Source organism: Aphis gossypii, chromosome 1 (genome assembly GCF_020184175.1).
Source record: "Aphis gossypii isolate Hap1 chromosome 1, ASM2018417v2, whole genome shotgun sequence".
In the NCBI taxonomy this organism is placed as follows: Eukaryota; Metazoa; Arthropoda; class Insecta; order Hemiptera; family Aphididae; genus Aphis; species Aphis gossypii.
The window spans coordinates 3,442,908-3,467,795 of NC_065530.1; the positions used below are offsets into that span (position 1 = coordinate 3,442,908).

At 27.9% G+C, this 24,888-nt stretch overlaps 1 protein-coding gene across 1 annotated transcript in view; it reads right to left on the minus strand.

The window, feature by feature from the left end:
• Nucleotides 1-5,918: 5,918 nt before the first annotated feature.
• Nucleotides 5,919-24,888, minus strand: part of LOC114128309 (tRNA dimethylallyltransferase) — a 91,962-nt gene continuing 72,992 nt past the window's right edge. Inside the window, exons 5-8 of the mRNA XM_027992789.2 lie at nucleotides 10,825-10,937; nucleotides 8,805-9,018; nucleotides 7,461-7,665; nucleotides 5,919-6,470 (exon numbers count right to left, since the gene is read on the minus strand). Of these exons, the coding sequence (XP_027848590.2) occupies nucleotides 6,343-6,470; nucleotides 7,461-7,665; nucleotides 8,805-9,018; nucleotides 10,825-10,937 (660 nt within the window). The 3' untranslated portion in view covers nucleotides 5,919-6,342. The remainder of the gene's footprint in view (nucleotides 6,471-7,460; nucleotides 7,666-8,804; nucleotides 9,019-10,824; nucleotides 10,938-24,888) is intronic.

Consider the following 24,888-nt stretch of genomic DNA (forward strand, 5'->3'; position numbering starts at 1 on the left):
TTATCGTATTATTATTATCATAACACTGACACATAGTATATCTACTTATATTCTAAATATTCCATGTTGTTTATTTAATAAAAATAAAAATAAAATCAACATGCATATATATAGACGTTGGAAACGCATTTTCGTTTGTGATTTCAACTTTTGTTTTATGAAATGTAATAAATATAATAATTTAATTCAACTAATATTCACGTCATAAAAATATGTTTGCTGGCTTTTACAAAAAAATTTTAGGCCTGATAGGGAAAATCCGAACACGCTGACAGCGACGATTTGCGAGTTAAACGGTGATTCGTTGTCGATGTGCAAAAAAAGAACAAAACAGTACATCAAAACTTTGGAGACAGACATCGAGAGACAAAGATCAGCGGCAATGGAGGCAAAAGAAGCAGCAGCTCAGCAAAAGACGCCAGAGGACAGGGACATGGAGAAGGAAAACAGTTGGCTTATTAGTAGGCTATGCACTTCGGAAAAGGAAAATCAATGGTTGATGGAGAGACTGCGAATAATGCGGATAGAGAACCGGAAACTCCATGGATCGCTGCGTGAATCTGAAGACGAAAACCGTAGGGTGCGTAACTCAAATGCTGCACTAGAGAAACGAGAAGCTGAGCGTGCTATGCGATTGCGGATTATAGAAGAAAAATTTGATATTTTGTCGTCGGTGACCACTGAAGTACGGACCCTAATCGATCTGAATAAATAATATTTTATAAAACTGGATTATTCCGTGAAGACAATTGGCTCTTCGTACTACAAATAATATATTAACTAGCCTGAAGCACACTCGTCTGTTTCTCGCCAAGATTGATTATTATTGAGTTATAGGAGTAGATCTCTAGACAATTGCAGGTTGAGTGCAGCCTAATATTAATTAACGCACAGGATTAATTACAATACAATATTATGACAAATATCACCATTATCACAGTTAATTTTTTTGAAAAATTCTTATTATTTAACTATTATATATATTTTTTTTAAATAAAATAAAAAATAAAACTGGATTTGCATAATGAAGGAAATTTTGTTTATTGATAATCTTTGATTTTATACAGCCCATTGAGGTTGCACTCAACCTGCAGTTTTTGCCTCCATTACCGCTGATCTTTTCTTCTCGGTGTCTGCTTTCAAAGTTTTGATGTCCAGTTTTGCTCTTTTTTCACATCGACAACTAATTACCGTTGGACTCGCAAGTCATCGTTGACAGCGTATTTGGTTTTCGACTGTCAGACTTAAAAAGTATTTTTGTAAAAGCCAGAAACATTGACTGAAGCTGAAGATAATATCACAGAATAGAATAATCAAAAAGAACACTGATGTAAAATAACACAGTAAACATAGACTGATATTCAGTCCACCAAGTTTTCGGAGGAAATATCAGTATGGCCAGTAAAAATAAAAAAATTATGATACTTAATATGTTCATTTTTAACTTTACTCCATGTTGGATAATTAATTGTTTTTAAAAAATCATAGTACAAATTTAAAGGTTACATAATAATAACAATTCACATTATTCAAAAACACATTTAAGTCAAAACATTATTATTTTTTGTAACATAACAGTAAAATATAAATAGTAAAACATTTTTTAAAATATACAAAACATTGTTTAACAGGTAAGTCAAAATTTAATGTATACATAATACATTTACTATAAGTGAGAAAGAATGCCCAATTATCTATATTTTCTAGGAGCTGATAATAAACTTTATTTAAGTTTTTGATAGCATGAATTAATATTCTTATCCGTACAAAAAGGCTTTTCAAGATTAAATTTTGGGTATGGATGTGTAAGCGGTAAGTTATCTAACATTTTTTTTATTTTCCATCCTACTTTATCTTTTATAGTAAGTATAGAAAATGTGTCTGTAAAAATATTATCTAATTCATTTATATAATTTAGAAAAGATTCTAGTGGTACATTTAATTATCCATAAGTTGTTTTTACTTCATTTGATAAACCTTGAAATGTGTTAATAAAAATGATTCATCAATGTTATTTTAACTCAAAATTTTACAATATCATGACAGAATTCAATTGACAAACGTAATGTAAATGAATTTTAATTTTGCACCACCATATTCGTCATCGTAGCATATTATTATTAAAATATCAAAGAAACGGAATCATGATGTACCTGAATTGCCTATCCATAACGCCGTCTAATCATACAAATACCTTTAAACTTTTCATAAAAACGAATTGTTTAACACTGGGATGAATGAGTTAACGCTGACGTATGTAAGAAAATATTTTTGATAAAGCATAATATAAAACTTGAATATAGAATAAGTTAATTAACTGTTCATTAATTATTAAAATATTAATAAATATTATAATTAAGTAGGTAATTAAAATCATAATTTAATGATAATATTGTTGATATTAATTTATTATAAACATAGGTAATATTATATTTTCTATTTTTTTTTCAATGTACCATTATATAAACGTCAATAAAAAATACTAGTTAAATTATCAAATATATATATATATGTTCAGGATATCTTAATATAAGAACTTAAATTAAAGATTTTGAGGAAATTCACAAAATCACAAATTTTTTTTTTTGATTAAAAATGTTTAATAACTTTTTTAATTTACTCGTAAATATTACATCTATATTTATAATTTACGAGTAACTCCTATTTTTTTAAAATCAAAACCATATTAAATGGCTAGGAATACCTAAATGTTTATTCTACACTTTATTAGTAAAGATGATTTCGGATCTATTGTATCATTATTGCATATACAAAGCGCCGTCATAAATAATATTTTCTGTCAATTTTAGTATACTATAATTATTTTGAAGATAAATGTTTTATTTGCACTTCTCTGAATTTTTATTGTGTACAATTTTCAGTCTAATCACCTCATTTTAGAACAATGATTTTTCATATTATCCTACATGATAAATCAAAGAGAACTCAAAAAATCAAAACGTAACTTTTCAGAAAGCCCTATGTTAAGGACATTGGCTGTCAACAATTAAAGACCTATATTGCTCGATATCATTGATGATACATTTAGAATTTAGATACACCATACAATAACATTTACATTTTGCTGTGTTAAGGCATATGATACAAATGTATTTCTTTTCATTATTTAATAAAAAATAAAGTTGGATTTAAAAAAAAAAACTAGATACCTCATGAGTCATGAGTAGTCATAAATTGTGTGTCCTTTAAACAGAGTTTCATTCATACATTTATTATACAAATATCTGTGAGTCCATAACAGTCTAAAATAAGTGTGGGTAATTTCTTAAAATTTTTAATTTTAAATATAAAATGTTTTTTCTAGATTATTGTTTAATAATCTTAAAAATGTATTATTTTATAAATTCTAAAAATCATTGGTACTTTGCACCAGTACTAAATCTGACACTACTACGTGCACTTGTACGTGGCTTAAATTTGCCTATACTACAGAACTCCTTAAACTCCGTTTACAAATATAACGTTCATCGAACTTTTTAACCTACCATTTTGTATATTAGCTGTTTATAAGTTTATAAGACAAAGAACACACATAAGCAAGAGAGATGTCTTCCCATTTTTAGTCATCGTTATCGTAAAAACGACCGACAATATAATTATTGCATTGTTGGCCGATTATCAATGTGCGGACGTCGAGGTATGACGTCAATGAGACCATAACGGAAAAACGTAGGTATTACGCAACGATAAAAAAATTAACTTGTCGAGCATTTTGATTGTGTTTGATCACGCGTGTATCGATAATGCAACACGATAAAACATTCATAGGAAATAAAAAACTCACCGACCAATAATTGTGCCGCGATAACAAAACGTCAATAAAAAATAATGTTTGATTTCCTATAGTCGGGGGGTCGGCGGTTAGCTTATCACCATCATCGTGATGTATCCCACTGGTTTAGGACGAAACGGTGAGCGGGTTCGGATTCAGACATGCGGACTCGATATTCATCGATAAACTGATTTCAAAAAATATATATAAATTCAACTAGTTATAGTCTATAGAAAATAGTCGTTTGACGGTAGCGTCTATATTATACATAAAAGATTTTTGGCATTATTGTTATTTATAATAATAAAACTTGTTATGTTTTAAATTAAGAATGGAGAAATGACTTTAAACTGTAAATTAATTATGGATAGGTAGTTGACAGTCAACTATAATAATATGTTTAAAAAAATTAAAAAAATTAAAATGATTCCGTACTACTTTAAATAACTTAAATAGTTTTATTTTCTCGAAATAATATATTTACAAATGTATTGAATGCTTTACATGTTTTGAATACCTGCCAAGTTAAATAGAGATTCGAAGCACAAGTCCTATTCGCATTTGAGACAGACATATTATATTTCGTTGGTGTTTCGGAAATTGTAAAATTATATAATCATTCCGTTGTTTAAAAAAATAAAATTCAAGTCATTGGTCAATGAAAATAAATATAAAAACTGATTAAAAAAATGTATAATCGTTATCAGGTCATTGAATGAAAAAAATTTAATTGATACTATATTGGTTAATGAATGAAGTGATATTTGGCTTTTAAGTTGACTAAGATTAGTTTTTTTCTTAAATCATAATCATGAGTATTAAAAATGACCAATAAATAGAATAAATAAAGAATGCAACTAAAGAAAAAAATTTATCTTATCTTAAACATGTATAATGTATACATACATATATATTACAATTAAATATTAATACATAACTAAAAAGAAAAAATGCTTTAGAAAAGTCTCTAGTAATTTAATATTATTTGAAGGCACTTGAACTTCTCAATAAATTTGTCCTAAGGTTGATGTGGTTCCTAAAATTTTGTTCGAAAGCCAATCACAAATCGTACAATAAATCATTGAAATTGATTAGTCCATAAATTGACACTTTTTGGAGAATAATTGTGAATCTGACTATATTTAAAGTACAAACATAAAATACATTTTCGTTATTCAAATAAACAATCATAATATTCATCAATGACTATTGACTTTGATCGGTTGTCATATAAAAATTATAAAAATTAAAATATTCAAAAATACCATTACATAACCACTAATAAGTTAGGGACTAAGAACTATGATCCTATTAAAACTTTAATAACCTACTTATATTGAACATGATAAGTGTTATGTCATTGTGTTGTATTGTAGGTTGGAATATAAAATATGAATGATTTACTTAACATAACATTAGGTAGTTATTGATGTACGTACCAACCAACTCTGTTTAGAGACATAACATGATATCAATAGAAATCAATTTCTGTACAGTTGGTAGTACTTACTTTTTACAATATTTTATAAACTAAAAATGTTAAGTAACTGATGGGTGGTGACTGGTGATTGTTGTTTATTAAGCTACAAAATACGATACATACGTGTTATAATAAATAATAAATAAATAATGACTCAAAAATAATGTTACACTAATTATAGTATCAATAAGTTATAAAAAATATACTATTGACAGTTGTGTTGATTGGATTTAACATTGATACTTTAAACTTTGACAATTTAAATACCATTTTGATTAATGTTAGTAAAAAAATTTTAGTTAAGACGTAATATATAATTATAAACTATAGTTGTATATGATAATTAGAAAGATATTTTCATTTTCAATTTTTTTTTAACAAAAACAGTTATTTGTACAGTGCATAAATTCTGAATTATAATGTATTTTCTATCTTAACAAGATCAATTTTCAACATGTATTATTTTAAAATGATAAACAAATTAAATGCTCAAGTGAGTTAAATTCACTGTGAAAGCATATTTTTAAGGGAGAATTTTATTGATTTGGTCATTAACATACTAGCCTATAACAGTTAATACTTCATTAGTCAGTTACCTTATGAAATACATACATAATATGCTCGTTTAGGAATCAAAACAGTATGTGAATGGTTTCTCACTTATATAATATTATTTTACATTATTACATTTAAAATATACTTAAAAAAGATTTTGAAACATTAAACAAATTAGTAATGTTTACAATCTCTGAATTTAATAACTCATCCATTAGTAAAATAATGATAACAACTATAACAACATTAAATATTAGGTAAAACATTACAAAACAGCTAGTTTATTTAAATAAAATCTATAATCAGTCTTGATCATAAGCATTAACATTATAAAACAAATATTTTAACATCAACCCTGTGCTTACATAGTTTAAACATTTCTCAAAAACCTAAAAATCATACAATTTTTCAGTCCTTTGAATTACCTCAATGTATTTAAAAATCTACATATTAAATTATTAAATTATAATGTAATCACAATACAACTAATGGGTAACAATTTAATTTAATTAACTTATGTTTTACTATGAGTGTACAATTTTTTCTCATTGTGTAAATTTGTATCCTGAAGTTTTCGTTTACGTTTCATCATCACTTTAACATGTTTCTTTGAACCCATATGGATGTTATACTGTATGTCATCTACAATAAAAACAAAACAAATTAATCATGAAGAAAACAAAAATATATATAACAATCATTTACAAGTATACTATAGGCTAATAATTATTAAAGTAATTTTAATATCTAATGCAACATTCATAAAACAAATTGAAAGGGGTGATTAAAAATTATATCAAGTATAACTATTATTTTATTACTATGATATTGGAGCAAAATGTACGATGTATCCTTAAAAACTCTAAAAAAAGAAAAAAAACAACACAAATTTTGGGAAAAAATGTTTATAATCAAACAAGCAAACAAGTTTTTGTTTAACTCACAAACTGAATAATTCTTCAAACTGCTCATTTAACACACATTTTTTTTTTAATATATATAATATTTTATTATACAATTTTACAGTATAAGTAGGTACAACTTTAAAAGCGGTATAGGTATTTACGGTAAGACGGTTTTACTAATTTCAACTAGAGTTTAACAAACTCGTTTAATTTATTCATACACCTATTCATACATATTAAACTATATAATTTAGTTTATTTATAGTCGAGATCATGTTTTAAGACTATAAATATCATATTTAATACTTATACATATTATATCGGTTGTAGTTATACACACAAGGTGTTGTCTCGACTTCATTTTATCTATCTAGTACACTCCTTCGTTCACCTCTTTTTTTTCAAATTCTTAAAGTTACAAAACTATATTCGAATACTTAGAAACAATTAATAATTCATGATTTAAAACGGTTCTGAGATTGAAAAACGAAAATATTTATTTTAGGTTTAAGTTATACCAATGCTTGTAGGTGAGACACTCCCCTCCCATACAATCGCAGAGAAAAGTTATTTCGTAGATATATAATATACTATAGAGCATCGACATAACTATCAATCACACTATTATCGACAAAACAAAATATTTTCAGATTGCCTCTCTCCTACCCACACTTTTCAGTTTTCGTAGACACACACAGGACTGACACTCGTGGCGTCCAACACTTACTGGAAAATGGTCTGGAACAGTCTTCGCAATAATAGTCACCATACACGGGCAAAACGATTTTCTGGTCACTGATGTCGATTGGCTCCAGCGTGTGTTGACCGCGAGGTTTTCTACCTAACACAACCTGTGCTAAATCCACCGCTTGGTCGCTCAGTCGCTGCCACTCGTTGAGGTCGGTGCAGTCCAGACGGTACACCGAGACAGCCTACAAAATTTAAAGAACAAGGTTTTTATTAATATTATAGCAATACATAGGAATATCATTTAAAGTTCTATTGTCGATATCATCGCGCAAGTTATTCAGTCAAATCAATATCTACAGGATAATGTATTTATAATTATGTTGTTATTTTAAGTTACAGATAGAATTTATTGCAAATCTATTTAATAAGTTATGTTTAATGCTATCTATAGCTAATATGCCTATTTATTCGGCAGTGGCTAATATAATAGGTATATCACATATACACATGATACACGTCTATGGATTTTGGGTTAGTCATGGAGGCGGGACTAAATAAATTATGCACGGCGGGTAATAAGCCAAATTATAAATGTTTACTAATATAAATCTACTATATATAAGACATAGGTATAAATAATATATCACGTTTTCATAATTTCGAAAATGATGAAAACTTTAACTTCCAAAGAAAAACTACAAGTATAATTAAGGCGAACCGAGTATTGTCATAATTAATAACTAGGGTTAGTTAAACAAGTTAGGAAATATGTTGAGTCTATCAAAGTCGTTGGTGTACTTCTATAATCGAAACAGTAGAAAAATAAAGATATTTAATAGCTGAAATTACAAATATTAATAACCAAATGTTTTAATGATAATATTACTGTATAACCGTCTGTATACATTTATTTTTATCACAAATTGTTATGTAATACATTTTTAAAACTAATTATATCACTTTTTAGCGTAATTTATATACCTACAAGTAAATTATAATACTGAAAAAAAAAAAAATATTTTCTTATAATACTTGAAGTTTTGATTTAATTTTAATAAATTCGTGTTATTTTTTAGTTAATCTCGAAAATTTGACAAAACGATTTTTTACCTTTATTCAACTTCGAGTTATTGCGACTTGACTGTATTTAAAAGTGTTAAGTTACTATTACGTTTTGATATTTTTTGAGATAATCTATGTATTTGTTAATGTGCATTACGTAACAATATAATAAAAAGATATTATACCTAGGAACTAAAAGTAATTATTATTAATATTACAAAATATACAAGTTCACGTCTTCATCACTGAACACCTGTAAATCCTATAAAGGAGTGGTTTTATGATGAACGCTGTTATAAAGAGACATTTGAATCGTCACCTGTTTGTCGTTAGGTTTGAGAAAACGGTTGTTAATCCACCGTATCTGCCGCCTGGCGTACTTTTTGGTCATGTACTTCATGGCGATGAGCGCATCCTCCAGACACTTGCGGCCAACCTCGGTATCGCGATCGTCGACCGGCAACTCCAAGTACTGCTGGAACTGTTTCAGACCGATGCACTGCAACACGCCTTTTGTAAAGTCCAAATCGAAGCTAAAATGCAACACATACGAAAATCAATTAATAACCTAAGGTACTTATATACAAAATATTATATTATATCGAATGTATAAAAAAAACTCGCCCGATCGTGTTAACACTCATTAGGTACACGTTGATAATGCGTCGAGAACATATTTTACAATACTTAAAATGAAAAAATTCGCTCGAACCGGTTATGCGCCACGAGCGGAATACGAATGTATAAAAAATATTATACGTTTATATATATACTCTATGAACACTGCTAAGTTCTCTCTCTATATACAATATAATAACGTCGTGAGTCGTACAACGTGCGGTATTATGTGTACTGTATACCCTATAAATCGCATTTATTTAATGTGTATAAACGCTTTGTATAATGTATGCCCTCAAACGGTTTTTATCCGCATACCTGGATATATACTCCAGCGAAGGGTATCTATACACATACGAGTATATATATATTATATATTTATATCAATCGTTGTATTTTTTTGGTCAGAGATTACATTTCGGACTTCCTTAGATATGCAATCCCACCTAATCTAACTTCACAGATGTACACTAATAACTTATAAGACTCACATCGTTATAACTAGAAATACCCCTCTCGCCCCAGTGCTCGTCCATAAACCGACGGTAGTCAAGTTGTATTGTATATATAATATAATAATGACCATAAACTTAACATTTAATAATTATAATTTATACAAACGATCCTATAGAAGTTAATGTGCCCGGAAGTAATAAATCGTTCGTCGAACACGTTCAGTTAGTTTGAATATTATAATCCAAACAATTCGTTTCAATATATACAAGTAGATCAAGTTATACTAAGTCTAATGACAAACGCGTCATATTATACAACACTATCAGTACAACATAGTTAAATATTTCATAATATAAATCGATTTACTTCGAAAAACGAAAAGTTTTTGAGTTATTTAACTTTATGTACTAATGATAATAATAGGTCCACAATGCTTGAAAGATACGAGTATATAGTTGCTTTAGTGGTATACAAATTATAGTAATTGATATTTATCTATTGACAATCTAAATAATTAAAAGTCAAACTATAAAAGTAAAAACAAGATAAAATTTAGTTTCTATATTTTAATAAAACAATTGTTATGTACTATTATCTTAAGTATATTCGCTTTAATAACTCAAAATCTATTCATTTGGATTGTATTTAGATAAATACATCAACATTTTGAAAAATAATCTACTTAACAGTTAACAGTAAAAAAAGATTAGTTTTCATTTGGAAAATGTAGAAGACACTTCTTTAATGGTATAGAAATCTAAGTATATGACAATATGGACATTAAATATGTGTAATTAAAAATGTCAAAAATCAGAATTTGAATAAATATGTTGTTAAAGGAAAAATGCTGGGAGTATGTACTATTAGTTTCTATACCTATTACGTAATATAAAAAACAAACGAATTTGCTATGATATACTGATAACTAATTTGCTTTCTTCTTCTTTAAAAAAAAAAAACGTACTTTATAAAAAAAAACCGGAAATTAACTGATTCTCGAACTGTATGAAAAATAGATACATATTAATAAATTAGCAATACTATAAAAATTACAAGAGCAGGATAATATAAAGATTGATATGAATATATCATATGATATTGTATATGAATTTGACCTTGTACAATATAAGACGCACGATAAAAATTCAAAAAAATGACTGCAGGTTCGAAATATTTGTCTTAACCGTTTAAGAAAATATTATATGATAAAGCTGGTCCATATATGTATATTGTATATATAATATAAATGAAACGAGACGACTTACTTGTCAGTTCCAGTGATTTTGGAAAGTTCGTTTTTAAACTGGCAAAGCTCGTCGATCAATCCCCGTTCAACCATCTCGTCCGTACGTTCTTCGAGTCGTTTGTTCAAAACGTCCTGGAAAAAAAATATAATAAAACATAAAAATGACGAATAAAATAAAACACGTTTCCGAACAAAATATCATATGGAAAGAAAAAATACGACATTTCGAATATAACATAGCAGGTAAGTAGACACACGAGATTTGTCCGTCTTTTCGCACAATTATTATTATCGCCGACCGGCCGCGGCGGAGAGTCATTGAACCAGTTATTATATTTTCTTTACACACACACCACCACCGTAAATGATTAACTGCCCCGGCAACTATAAAAGCCCGGCGTGTTTGAATTATTCATTTAGAGCACATACTTTCACGGTTAATACGCTAACCGTCTGTTTATTATAAATATGTATCGTCGCGTTCATATACACATATATATGAGTACCTATATATTTCAGAAAAGCGGACAACGTGCTTTCACCACAATTACACTATATATATATTATTATTATAAACATGCAGAGCATAAAGTAGAGTCTTGGTAATCCGACATATATGGGATCGGAAAGCTGTATTATAGTATTGCTGGGTCGTCGAATTTGTCGGATATTATCAGAATTAATGTAAATACATATATATACTCGTATATTATCATTTTTTTTTTTGTAGGTAATGAATCAACGTCAAACTGTTTTGCAAAAAGTGCGTTACAATGCGAAATTCGATTATAGCAATAATATGTAGGAAAACGTCCACTAGTTGTGTTGATAAAAGAAACGGTAGACAAACCGTTGTTTTTAAACATATTTATTAATAATCTATATATTTTATAATAGCTTTACAGCGATTTTAGCATATACATTTCCTAAATGTGATTTTTTTTTCTTTTCTATGAAACCTACGTAAATCACCACCTTTTAAAATAACGTTTGAACGTATTTGACAAACATCGACGTATTTATATATTCATCCATAGTCTTGTTTGCTAGTGTATAAGATACCAACATTGACTAGCACTTTTAACAAGTAGGTACTTTGAGAGTTATTATATTTTTTTTTTTTTTGTAAATTTTTTTTAGTTGATTTTTAGCAGACATACTTAAGTAAATATTTTCTTAAATGTAGTCCATTGATTATTTATTTAACCGATCGTTGTTGTAAAACTAACGTAAACATTTATCAATTTTTATTACGATTGTCGACCCAGTCGGTCATTAGATATATAATACTGCAAGTATACATACAATATAAGCATAACAATTAACGTTGTAATCAACAGAAATAGACATCAAAGTGGCACAGTTCGTTTTTAATAGGTATAATGTATATATACGCAACACATTAAGTTACGCACATTTAAACTTTCAAATTATTTATAATAGCGTTTGACGAAGGTGTATTTTTCAAGTCCTAAGCAGCTAGAACCATTAACTACCCTAAGCTCGTCATATTATTAAAACGACGACAACCGAAGGGTGACCGTACAGAGTATTAAAAACCAAATTAGTTAATACCAAACGTCATTCGCCAAACAAATACTAGAAACTCGAAAGGGGAAAGGGGTGTACTACGCACAGTTTTTACGTTGCACATAAGCTGAAACAGCAATCCCTTCAAAAATATTATTCGATAAAACAAATTAAGTATATTAACCTTCTTTTGAATCAGCAACTTTGTGATTGTAATTTCAGATAGATATTGTGGGAACCAGTAAAGTATAAAAAACAAACAGCCGATTCTATTAAATATTATGATATATATATATTATATGTAATACTTTACTTGGACAATTCATAGTTACATAATATTATCATTACTTTAAAAGCTATACAGTTACCGCAGGCAGCAGGGCTCGCACTAAGGAAAATATTTAAATATGAATCACACATGTTGCTGCAGGGGAGAACGCTTCGCGGAACCTTCCACCAAAAACTGTGCATAAAATAATAATAATATAAAACTACTATAACAAACAAACATCATTAAAAAAAGAATGAATTCCGAGATTTGTCAAATAGAAAAAAAAAATTAAAAACAAACGAAGAAGTAGATACGTATGCGGAGCTCGAATTTTTTATCATTGCTGTAAAACTGCAAGACATGAATTTCGTTTAGTTTACATTTTAAACGGTGGAAAAACAAAGTGGTAAACCCGCAGTACATACGGATATACCGTTGTCATTTTTATATGATTTCAAGAATGCATGTATCTTTAAATACGGGATTTTTGGTTAGAAAGTTCATCCATGTCGGAGCTTTAAAAAAATAATGCCGGGGAATAAAAAACCTCCTCCTCCTTGACGCAGTTCGATCACGAGAAACGACTATGGCAGAAAACGTGATCCAGGTCTACAATCCCTGTACCACCGCAACCACGGTGCCGAGGGCTAAGATGAAGCATCACGTATTTTTTTTTATTAAAACTCTAACGCTGCAGAACCGACATAGCGATGCGACGACTTTTCACCACACAACTCAATATTTATATAAAACTAAAATTTGGTTAATTTTCGGTAAGGTTTTTTCTCATTTTTCATTTTAAGTTACAAGTCTCATACATCACGTCACACATTTTGCGTTAAAATTATTAATTATTATCATTATAGTTATTTATATAAATATACATAAAGAACATACTATTATTATAATATCCTTAATTTATTATAGTTGCAACGTCATAAAAACCATTCCAAAATAACATCGTTGTACAATTGAAACGGATGACGGTTCGAGAAGTTGATACGTGAGATATTATAATATTATTAGGCAGTGTGTTACAATTAAATAATAGGAAATAAAAACATTGTAGTGCGGTGATCGAATCAGTGTCTAAATGGGTGAATTATTAAAATCAAAAAGTGTTACAGAAATTAAACGAACAAGTATTATTTTATTACTTTAAGTTTATAATAATTTAAATGCCAAATAAAGTAGAATTAATTACAATTTAAATGTAAATAGTTTAAAAACGATTGACTATTATTATTTTACATTTTATAAAATAGAACACATTAAAAAATAATAATAACTGGGAACAAAAATAATATCGTTAATATACGACAAGTAATATTTTTAAATGATCATTATAAAATAAAGGAATTATTCATTATTATGATTTTTGACTTATTTATTAAGTATTATATTAATAGTAAAATATAAGCGAATATTTTAACGAAAATAATTAAATTGTTAATTATTATTCAAATTGTATTCTTACACGAATATTGCTACCTCTTTTAATTAAGTAGAAAATAAATTATCAATTTTACGACGACCGAATTTCTTACATTACCTATTGACGTTATACAAATGATCTGTGTAAATAATAGTACTCATCTAAAAGAAGATATTTACAAATACGACAATATCCATATCGGGTATTTTATAATCGATACGTATATTGCACGATTTAGGTCAAAAGTCACAGAATATTGCACATCATCGAGTTGCGTTTTAGACGTCTTAGTATTAATTCCTAAACATAGTTAATAACTTTATATTATTATAATATGTATATGAATTGTATTATGTTAAATATATGAAAAGGATTTTAGCGCACCCGTTTTTCTACCAGCATCAACAGAGAAACCGAGAAATCGAATCAGTAGAATTTAGAAATGTATTTGTCTATTACAAAAATTTAAGACAAGAATACATTATACATGGGACTTTATGTAACCTTTTAGTAAAATATGCAACTTAAAAATAGTTAACTACTTTGAATAGTATACATACAAATATATTATTAAATTTTTAAATTCAAATTGTGTATATCATTGTTTATTATCAAGTCAAATCCGTTGTAGAAATGCTTCAGCTAACATCAACTACGTCAAAATCTGTTAATATCAAATATTTTTCTAATCTGTACCCATTTATATAAAATTAGATATGTTATTGTAACTTTTAATTTTGCCTTGAGCTTCAATCATCCAGATTACTATAATAGATTGTTCTGTGTGCTTCAGAATTCGTTTTTTACACAAGAAATACAAAACAACAAGGTGTTTGGAATTGACTTTTTGACCTAAAAGGCTAAAATGATACATGTAAACATTGTAAACACGTCAACAACTAATCATTCTATCTGTAAAATATAATAACGATTTCCGATCGACTTAAATTATGGCAGTGCACTGAAGGTGAGGCGAGGTCAGATATCTGATTACGATAAGAAAATTTCAACAAATTTTTTCGGTAAATCAGTAATATTTGGAACTCACGCTCGACCGAATCAACCTCGTGGAAAATATAAAATATTATTAGATAACATTTTTAACAATTTTTCCATTTTAAGAGCGAAACCCCAAAATCTGTTTGTATATTTTGATAATCCATTGAAATGATTCAGTCAAGTCTATCGTAAGTCAAAGAATAACATAATATATTATACTAATAATAAACTACGTAAGATAAAAAATCATTTTCTGTTTCTCAATTGTTTATTAATATATAACATTATATTCCTATACGATTTAGAAGTATAAGATATTAAGTACATGGAAACAAGTTATTTTCAACTTTTAAAATCACCATTATACGTTCCCATACATCGAAATGAGTGCTGGGGAAATAATAATATAATTAATCTTAATTCTTAAAATATGATTATAAGCAAAATCGTGCGAAAATCTTCTAGCTATAATATACATATATTATGCATGGTATAAACATGCATACAGAATATTTAAATGAGTTGCGCGCACGCTGCAATTTCATAACTTCATCAGTTCCATAGAATTTTATTGCTTTTCTGCACGCTCAATATTATTATTAAAATCATTATAATGTACTTACAATAAGTATGGCGATATTTGGGTTTTGCGGTTTAAGATTAATTTGTATATGCGCTTCGCTGCCGAATTATATGTTTTCCAATTAAAAATTATCTTAACTCCAGCACCGCATGCATACAAGACGTCAGTTAACTACGAGATGGATTTAAGAAAAATACTTTAGAAGTGAAAAAATATATTATTAACAAGAATCTTGATTCTTGACCGTTCGTTTACTGCAATTCATACGTATCATGGTTTTTAAACAAACTTGACATAGAGCGAGACGAATTTTGCATCCGAAATACATCCTTCGATTTTTATGGCGGTTTACGTTTATACATCCGTTATTAATACCTAGATGCTGGTTATTTGACATAATAAATTTGGATTTAAGAAAAATTAAAAAATTAACACTAATCACACAGTGTTAAAGTCTTTATTTTATACATTCAATTTTTTTAAGTTTTTTTTTTTTTTGACACACAAAATATTTTTAATTCTGGAATGAAACAGGTCTGGCAAATATGCAGAAAACCACATAGAATTTATATTATAATTCAATTATAATAAGTGATTTTAAAACGTAATTCGGTAAGTATATCTAAAACGCATCTGGTGCAACAACGAATAGCTTAATAAGCTTGTAGTAGATACATAACATAAAAAATTTATATAAATCAATTATTTAAAGGTTATATTCTTATCATTGTCCTCAGATTTAATCAAATAAATAAACAATAATAAACTAAGTGGTTTGTAAACAAAATTCAATAACCGTTTTTTTCTAGAACAAAAACAATAATTTTTAAAATAAATAACAAATTCTTCCAATTACAACACAAAAAAAATAAAACGACAATATACTCGTATAGAACGTAGTATGGGGATTTTAACCTAAGCTCCACTATCTGTCTTTTGGTTCTATGGAGTGACATACGTATGAAATAATAACAATTGCAATATTAATTAATTGTAACATTGAATATTGGTGAATAACAAATAAATTAAAAAATAAAACAGTATTAAATAAATATTATAATCGGTAAACATTTTCTGATGAAAATAGTAAATTACTTTAACATAGAATTATTCACCAATCAAATTCACGCCCATTATTTTTTTAAACAATTCAAATTTTGGTTTTTGTAATTATCTAATAGATTTGCCATAGATTCAAATTTTTTGAGATATTTTTGTACTACTTAAAGAGCAAAAATAAGAACCTTGTTTTCACTGTACATTATTTACTGGATAATTTTTTTTTTTTTAATTTCTAAATACCTAAATAAAAAATTCAACGATTAGCAAATAACTAAACTCACCCATAACATAATCACGAGATATGTTGGCTATGGTAATATAAATATTTTAATAATCTACAAAAATATATAATTTGTAAAAATTGTCATGGTGCAATCGATAAATAATATAACGTATATTTTAAGTATTTGTTAAGTCATTTTCAATGATATCATTCACTCAGTATAAAAATATCTTAATAGCTACGCAACTTCATCTATAAATTTAGATTGAATACTTAAAATTAATATGCATATCTACTAAATAATTTACTTTGAAAAAGGGGTAAAATTTGAAAAACAGAAATTCTTATTATCCTAAGTAGGTAATGCCACAACTATCAATAAATTTAAGATATAATCGTAAAGTATATTTAAACATTTTTAAAAACATATTTTGAAAAACTACGCATTATTTAAGAAAAAAAAAGGAATCAAACAAACTTGGTGAATCACCCTATGTGTATGTTTCAGACGATTCTGCAATAACCATATAACGGATTGCTGCACACACTACGGCGACGTCATGTCGACAGGCCAAAACAAACGAGTATGTATGCGGTACTTAAAACGCCCAAGTACTGTTTTTACTTCTCTAGACGTTAGGGAACAGGATATGCTGTACCAAGTAATATATATACATATACGTTATTTTGTTTAAAAATTCTACGAAAAAAAAATCGTTTGACCCTTCTCGCGTATATAATAATAATGCGTAATATAGACCACGGTAAGTGTGCAAAGTATAACGCAATAGCGGGACTCTGGCGTCTGGTCATAAAACGTACGGTGCGTAGGATCGACTACTCGGCGTAAGGGATTTTGAATTTCACGGAACTGAGTTCGACGACAAACACGAAAAACCACATCATCTAACGCAAAGTTGGTCGAGGCGAGTGCGATACGATCGTCCGATTATTATAATATAAAACGTACCACGGCGACAATGTTCTGTCGCGGCGGTGGTGAAAGTATGCATGGCGGCGACGTTCTCCGCTCGATATGGACAGACGGGGCCCGCCGATGAGTCACTCGCACGCACGCACGCACAAACGGTCGAACAGCCGACGCCCACGACGCCGATGACTATAATAATCATAATATAATACCAGGAAAAAGGCACAGACACGATATCAGCGAACGTCAACCGTTAACTTGGTTTAGGGTATAAACCGAGAAAGAATTTATTACAGTCCTCTCGGGCGGCGGGCGGTAGTAGTGGTGACTGGTGGTGATGGTTGTCATTCGCCATTTACGAGAAACAACTAGGTACACAACGCGAGAAATAATATTTTATGCGTTTATTGTGTGTGTGAGAGAGAATTCGTAGCGAAAATTCGTGGTCACCTCTTCTTTAGTCGTCCCCGAAGATGTCGCTTGAAAGTCATCAAATGTATACTATAAACGACAAGGAAAACGGATGAGGAGGTTTAGCGTGATATTTATCATTCATTTCGTACAGACGTCATAACCGAATTTATTATAATTTAATATATTGTGTAGGTCGAAAATCAAATTTATAATATATTATAGCGAACAAACTATACAGTAGCATATGTTAATCACGATTCCAATATAATATTATGATTATGATCGATTATTTTAGTCAGTATATATCTAGTTATAATATGTAATAAAACAATTCAACAGTAAAAAATATATTTTATAAACTATTTATATTGTTTACAGTTATAATTTCTGTAAGTCCGATCACCGTTAATGCGATTCTTCAATATAATTGTGTAATTGATAACATAATGCAGGTCTAAATTGATAAATTAAAAATATTGATAACCTAACCATCATAATAATTATCAATAATTATTAAACAATATTTCAAATATATATCTGAACGTTGCAATAAGATGAGAAATCACACGTTGAAATAAAAAATATCCAGATATCTTGGAAATTGAGAAAACCAGAAAAAAAACTTAGACAGTGATAATTGTGGTAAAACGTAGCAACCAATTTCACTATTCTGCTGTGAAAGCAATCGTTTTGTGAATTATCGATAATCATTGCAGTAACTTGGAAGTGACAAACTTAAAAAAAATATTTTCAATTCATATAAAATCCAAATATAAGTGGGATTCTGTCAATTATTCTAGTAAAAAATCCTTTCTTAGTAATAATTATTTTACATAATAGATATTCATTTTGATAACCATATTCAAATGGTAAAATACACAGCACTCTGTACCTTCACTATTACTACTTTAACTTCTCACTTTTAAATCACTAAAATTCACTGGTCAGTTAAAATATAACTGAGAATTAACCCTGCTGTTAATCATGTTAAAATAAAATGTAATTAGATTAGTTTTGTTAAAATTTACAAACGAAAATATCACTTATAAGTAATTCATTTTTAAAGGACTGCATGTAAAAAATAACAACTAATAATAAATTATACTTATTGTAAAAAAAAAAAAATGTAAATATCAATCAATAATAAAAAAAAAAATCATAACTATAGGAAGTAAAAGATCTGTTAGCACAGAACATAACCTATAGCTGAAATTATGTAAAACAAAAGTTCGATTTAAGGGTCACTGATAATTAAAATAAATAATTAGTTGAATTTTAGATATCATATTTTCAAACAATATTTAACAAAAATAATGTTTTACCACACCTAATTGTTTTTAGAACAATATTATTTAAATGCTGGTTTAGGTAATGTGGCCAATAAGAAATAAGTAAATACATTTTAAATTATTTGCAGTGTAATAATAGTAATAAGGTTTAGAACTTTGTGACATCTATAATATCTATTGATAATAAGTATTCATGTAAGCAATAATTAATGGAAAGTAATCATCTATCAATCAGTTCTAAATAACAAAATGCAAGAAATATAGTAAAAATATTAATTCATACAAAAAAAAAATGTACCAGACATGAGGCTATATATATAGCATTTCTTGATTATAAATATATAATCGAAATTTGGGCGACCTAACACACTTCGAACAACCACTACCAATAATGTGTGACATCCGGACATTAGATTTCGTTTATTTAGATATCATCAATTTTTACGTCTCAACGGGCAGTAGTAGTTATGTTGTTCGGGAAAATCTGTCACTAACAAACGCGATATTATGAATATACCTTGTTCAAAGTCCAAGAGAGAAAATGGTAAAACTTTTGAACAAACAACTGTGTTAAATACAAGATAAAAAAAAACTGAATTAAATATTTATCACTGGCGGTAGACCGGCATAGTATTACCTAACTATACAGTATATATATAAACATAGTCTAAAGAAAAATAACTTTGGCCCTTAAAACAACTTCAAAACTCAAACACTAAAAAAGATAGACAAGACAAAAAAAGTTTTGGAAACGACGTTATTAATTGAACATTGTTAATTATATAAACAGAATGTTAAATTATAATGAAGAATATATTTACTTTGAATGTTTATTTTTTCTAATTAATACGTTTATTGATTCATATATGTGATATAAATATTAATTGAATTATTTTTTTTTAGAAAAATTGTCATATACCAGTCGAGGACCGAGGTTACAATTAAATGTGTATGACTTAAAATAATTACGTCACTTTTGAATTATTCATACTATTATTTAACACTTTAAAATAGAACTTTATTAAAATCTATACTATTACTTTAAATTCGCATCTTTTGAACACTGTACGTAGATAATTGTTGATCAGTTGATCGATCGGGCACAGGCAACAATAAGCAAGGTACTCTGAAACTTGTTCGTAATTCATCTTTGTTATGGTGTCTAAAATCACAAATCAAATAACATTATTTCGATCGTTATTCCTCATTGTGTATGGTTATTTTTATTTTTATTTTTATTTTACTCCGAGCAAAAAAATGTATTGGTTTTACAATTAAGTCTGTCATCGCATTTTAAAGTAGAAAATTTTCTTTGAATTTTCTTTTTCTAGATGGTTTATAGTTGCAATTTAGATTTGGTGAGTACTGATTGATGTAGGAGAGGAATTGGTGGTACTATTTAAAGTAGACAATCCTCGGTACTTTTTTTAAATAATTGAAAATAAACGAATTTAAAAAAAAAAAACAACGGAAATGGGAATATTTAAGAAACATTATAGTTTTTGACAAAATGAATTTCATTTTGGCTTAAAAATATTAATCGTATACACATAATCGCTAAACAATCACCTTTAGGTTTCTAATACATAATTCAAGTTTTGAAATATTATACTATTGACTACATATCACAAACCTAAATTCACGCTACTTAAGATTCGTTAAAATTAACTTATAACAAAAAAAAAAAATAAATACAATATGTTTTAGTAAAAATCAATTCAATCTACATAATTAAGACAATACTACTATAGTAATATAAATATAATTATAAACCATACATTATCTTCGTAGGGATAAATGCCGATCCACGTGTCTGCTTAGCTCATAAACGTTTAATTGCGTTTATCACTAAATTCAAATTTAACACATCATTGCATTCGATGATTAGGTAATCAAATCCTACTATACACAGCAAAAGCGAGTTATCTAATTTTATTATATACCTATATTACAATGAAGAGAAACTATTTTATAGCGATTTTAATATTTATAAACGTTTTAACATAGCCTAATCCTACTATATTATGTTTAAAAAAACGATTCACAAGGGTCCTTCAAATAAATATGCATGTATTAAAACTGTATTCGCATAAACTCAAAATAATAAATTCTGAAGATAAAATAGTTGGGTTATTAATAATTATTTATTTTTTTCGATAATTTATAGAATAATAATACTGTTTATCAATCCAGTTCACTTGTAGATAGAAAAAATATAGGTAGTTACCTATTAAATATTAATCGACTATATACTTTATACTATTTACTATGTATCAGAGCTCCGGATTTCCAAAGGTCAAAAATAACACTACTCTGCGATATACGCCTGCAGATAAAAAACATACATAAATTATTTTACTAAAATTTATCATTTCAATACTACTGTTTATATCGACTGCACTTACATATAAACAAAAAAGAGAAACTATATGATAGGCACTGGAAATAGGCCTGAAGATTATATTGATAAATATAGTTATACGACACTCTGTTATATACATTTGATATTATGACACAGTTATTATATTTGTGCAATTTAAAATAACTTGGTGCAAGATTACAATTTTTAACGTCATTATTTAACTATTATACAAGCCGAATAAAAAATTACGTTAACATTGATGTATTTTATAGGTTTGTATAGTACACGCATAATAGATTGTTCCTGACAAATTAATTTAACCACCACACAGATCACTGACAAATCGATGAAATGTCTAATATAGTACTGAAATAATAATGATGAGAAAATAATAATCATATAACATAATTATTATCAATAATTCAGCGTTTAATCAATCTTCGAGTGGTGTGCACACGTATAAAGGTAAGCATACACATCGTTATATAAAAAAAATCCACCTTCACGTACCTATTACCTATATAGATAACCACAATCATCTTCTTTGCAGGCTAGATCTCTAAACAATAAAATTAATATGAAAAAAGAAATTTGAATAATTATACACCCATCGAAACACGATTAATAATAATTTAATTTAATTAGTCGTAAATTGGCTACCGAAGAATTTGTGTTTTTATTCGACTCCTTTAAATTATCGGTAATATATTATATTGGTCAATTTAATATATAATAATAACATTATAAAGCGTACAAAAAGTTAATAATACAATAGTTTTTTTTGAAATTGCAAAGTACAATTTTATACCGATTTAATATTTTTTCGAATAAAAACGATTGAATAATAATTTATAAGTATACATCTAGGTATATATGTATACCTATATAGTAGGTATTAAATGCGTAGTTGTACCATTCAAAATCGCCATTTATTCAATAATTAGACGGGTGTTTTTGATTTTTAAGGTAAATAAAATTTTACCTGTACGCCGCATTAGCCATTAACGATAGTAAATACTCATAATATTATTAACCATTATACAATAATGTTATTAACAACGTAAAAAATATTGAATAATGGGCACGTGCGCGAGGACTATTTAATGAGTTTTGATCGGCACGAGTAGATTTTTTTTTCTCAAAAAGTTTAAATGAACGGAGTAGGTACTAACAAGTAACAACAACCCATTCAATGGCATTCAATAGCAGATGGAAATAAAAAACCGTAGGACAAGACAAGGATATTATATTTTATTAGGGAGCTTTGTCGGCCCCTGCGAGTTTCCCTCGAAAACATCTTTAGGGGCTTCCTCCTCCCATCATAACACAAGGGTCATAATTATGCATCTCAAAATGAAAAAGAAAAATCTACAGGGAAAAAATATTATATTAGGTAAGTGTTATATAAAATGAAAGTTATTAATTATTATACATAGCCATTAAAGTCATAACAACTTCATACATTGTTTTTATTTTTATTGTATTTTACGCTGTAAGTAATCAAGGCAACGTCAAAAATATTGGAATAACTTTATTATTTACAAACTTAAAATAGGTAATAAATTGGTGATCTACACTTTTATGTATTGTTTGTTTTTTTTTTTTTAATAATAAATATTGTTTTTTATTGTGATTTAATTACTATCTCAACAAAGACTCCATGTTATAAGATATAGATAATCATTTAACTGCAGTAATAATAAAAAAAACTGTATTGCATACTTTTATTATAATTAATATTATATATACCTATATTGATGTTGCGGCAATCTATAATGTTGGTCTATCTATATTGAGGTACACAAGTAGAACGATTGATAACATGAGCTGGAATATTTGTCTTCTAAACGTTGTCCATATTGTTATTATTATTATTATTATTGTTGTTGTTGTTGTTGTTACGAATTAAATTTAACACGTATTAAACAAACGACGATTTTCGAACGGGTTAATAACCGTTGTGGCCGCCGCGGAGGAGGTTACAGCAAGCTACACAAACGCTGGAACGCGATGAGACGATAATAATAATATAATAGGAATAATATATACATATTATATCGAAAGTGCAACAGCAACGGCGCCGCCGCCACCGCTTACGGGTTTCCGGTCGCGTGGGGGCCGCCACCGTCGCTCTCCTATTTATTTTTATTATCATACATAAGTAGGTAAGTATAATATAATAATATCAAACGCTTGCAATCCCCTCTCTCCCCTAGTCCATCGCACAGGAAGTCGCCTCCGCGAATATCACCTGTCACCCGAGACAATCTTAAAAGCGCTCCGTTCTTATATACATACTGCGGGGGTGGGTCAGCCAGCTTTACATACGACTGACAAAAGAAAAATGTATCACTGCTAGTACATCCATAAGTTAGGTTAGTTAAAATAGGTAAGGTAAAGTTTAACATATAGATTTACATGCACCGTTATTTATTTTATTTTTTATTTAAATTTATATCTAAAACCTTAATTTTATTGACATTATGTGAAATACCAAACAATTCATAAAGATAATTGTTGCATTTGTATTTGTATTTGTAGTTTTTTTTTTTTTTTTTGAGACATTAGATTTATCACTAAGGAAACTAACAATTAACTTCAATAAACACCATGAAGTAATAAAAGTTTATACCTCATTTTGTTTATTGTTATTGTGTGATTTTTTAGTTTTAAGGGCACATTTCTTAGTTTTGAAATTGTTCAAATCATATTTTGATAATTAAAAATAATATAATTATTTCAAAAATGTATAAATTAAAATAAAATAAATTTTTTTTGAGAGATCTCAATTTACAGTATTATTAGTTCTACATTACTTATATATTCTGTTTTCCAAAATCCTAGAAATGTCAGGTATATATTATATTTTTCCATTTTTAATTTTAACTATAGGTACATATAAAAGCACATTTCTAATAATAAGAATTTTATTCAAAGACAATTTTTAAAATTAATTATACATAATTAAAGTTGTTTTATAAATT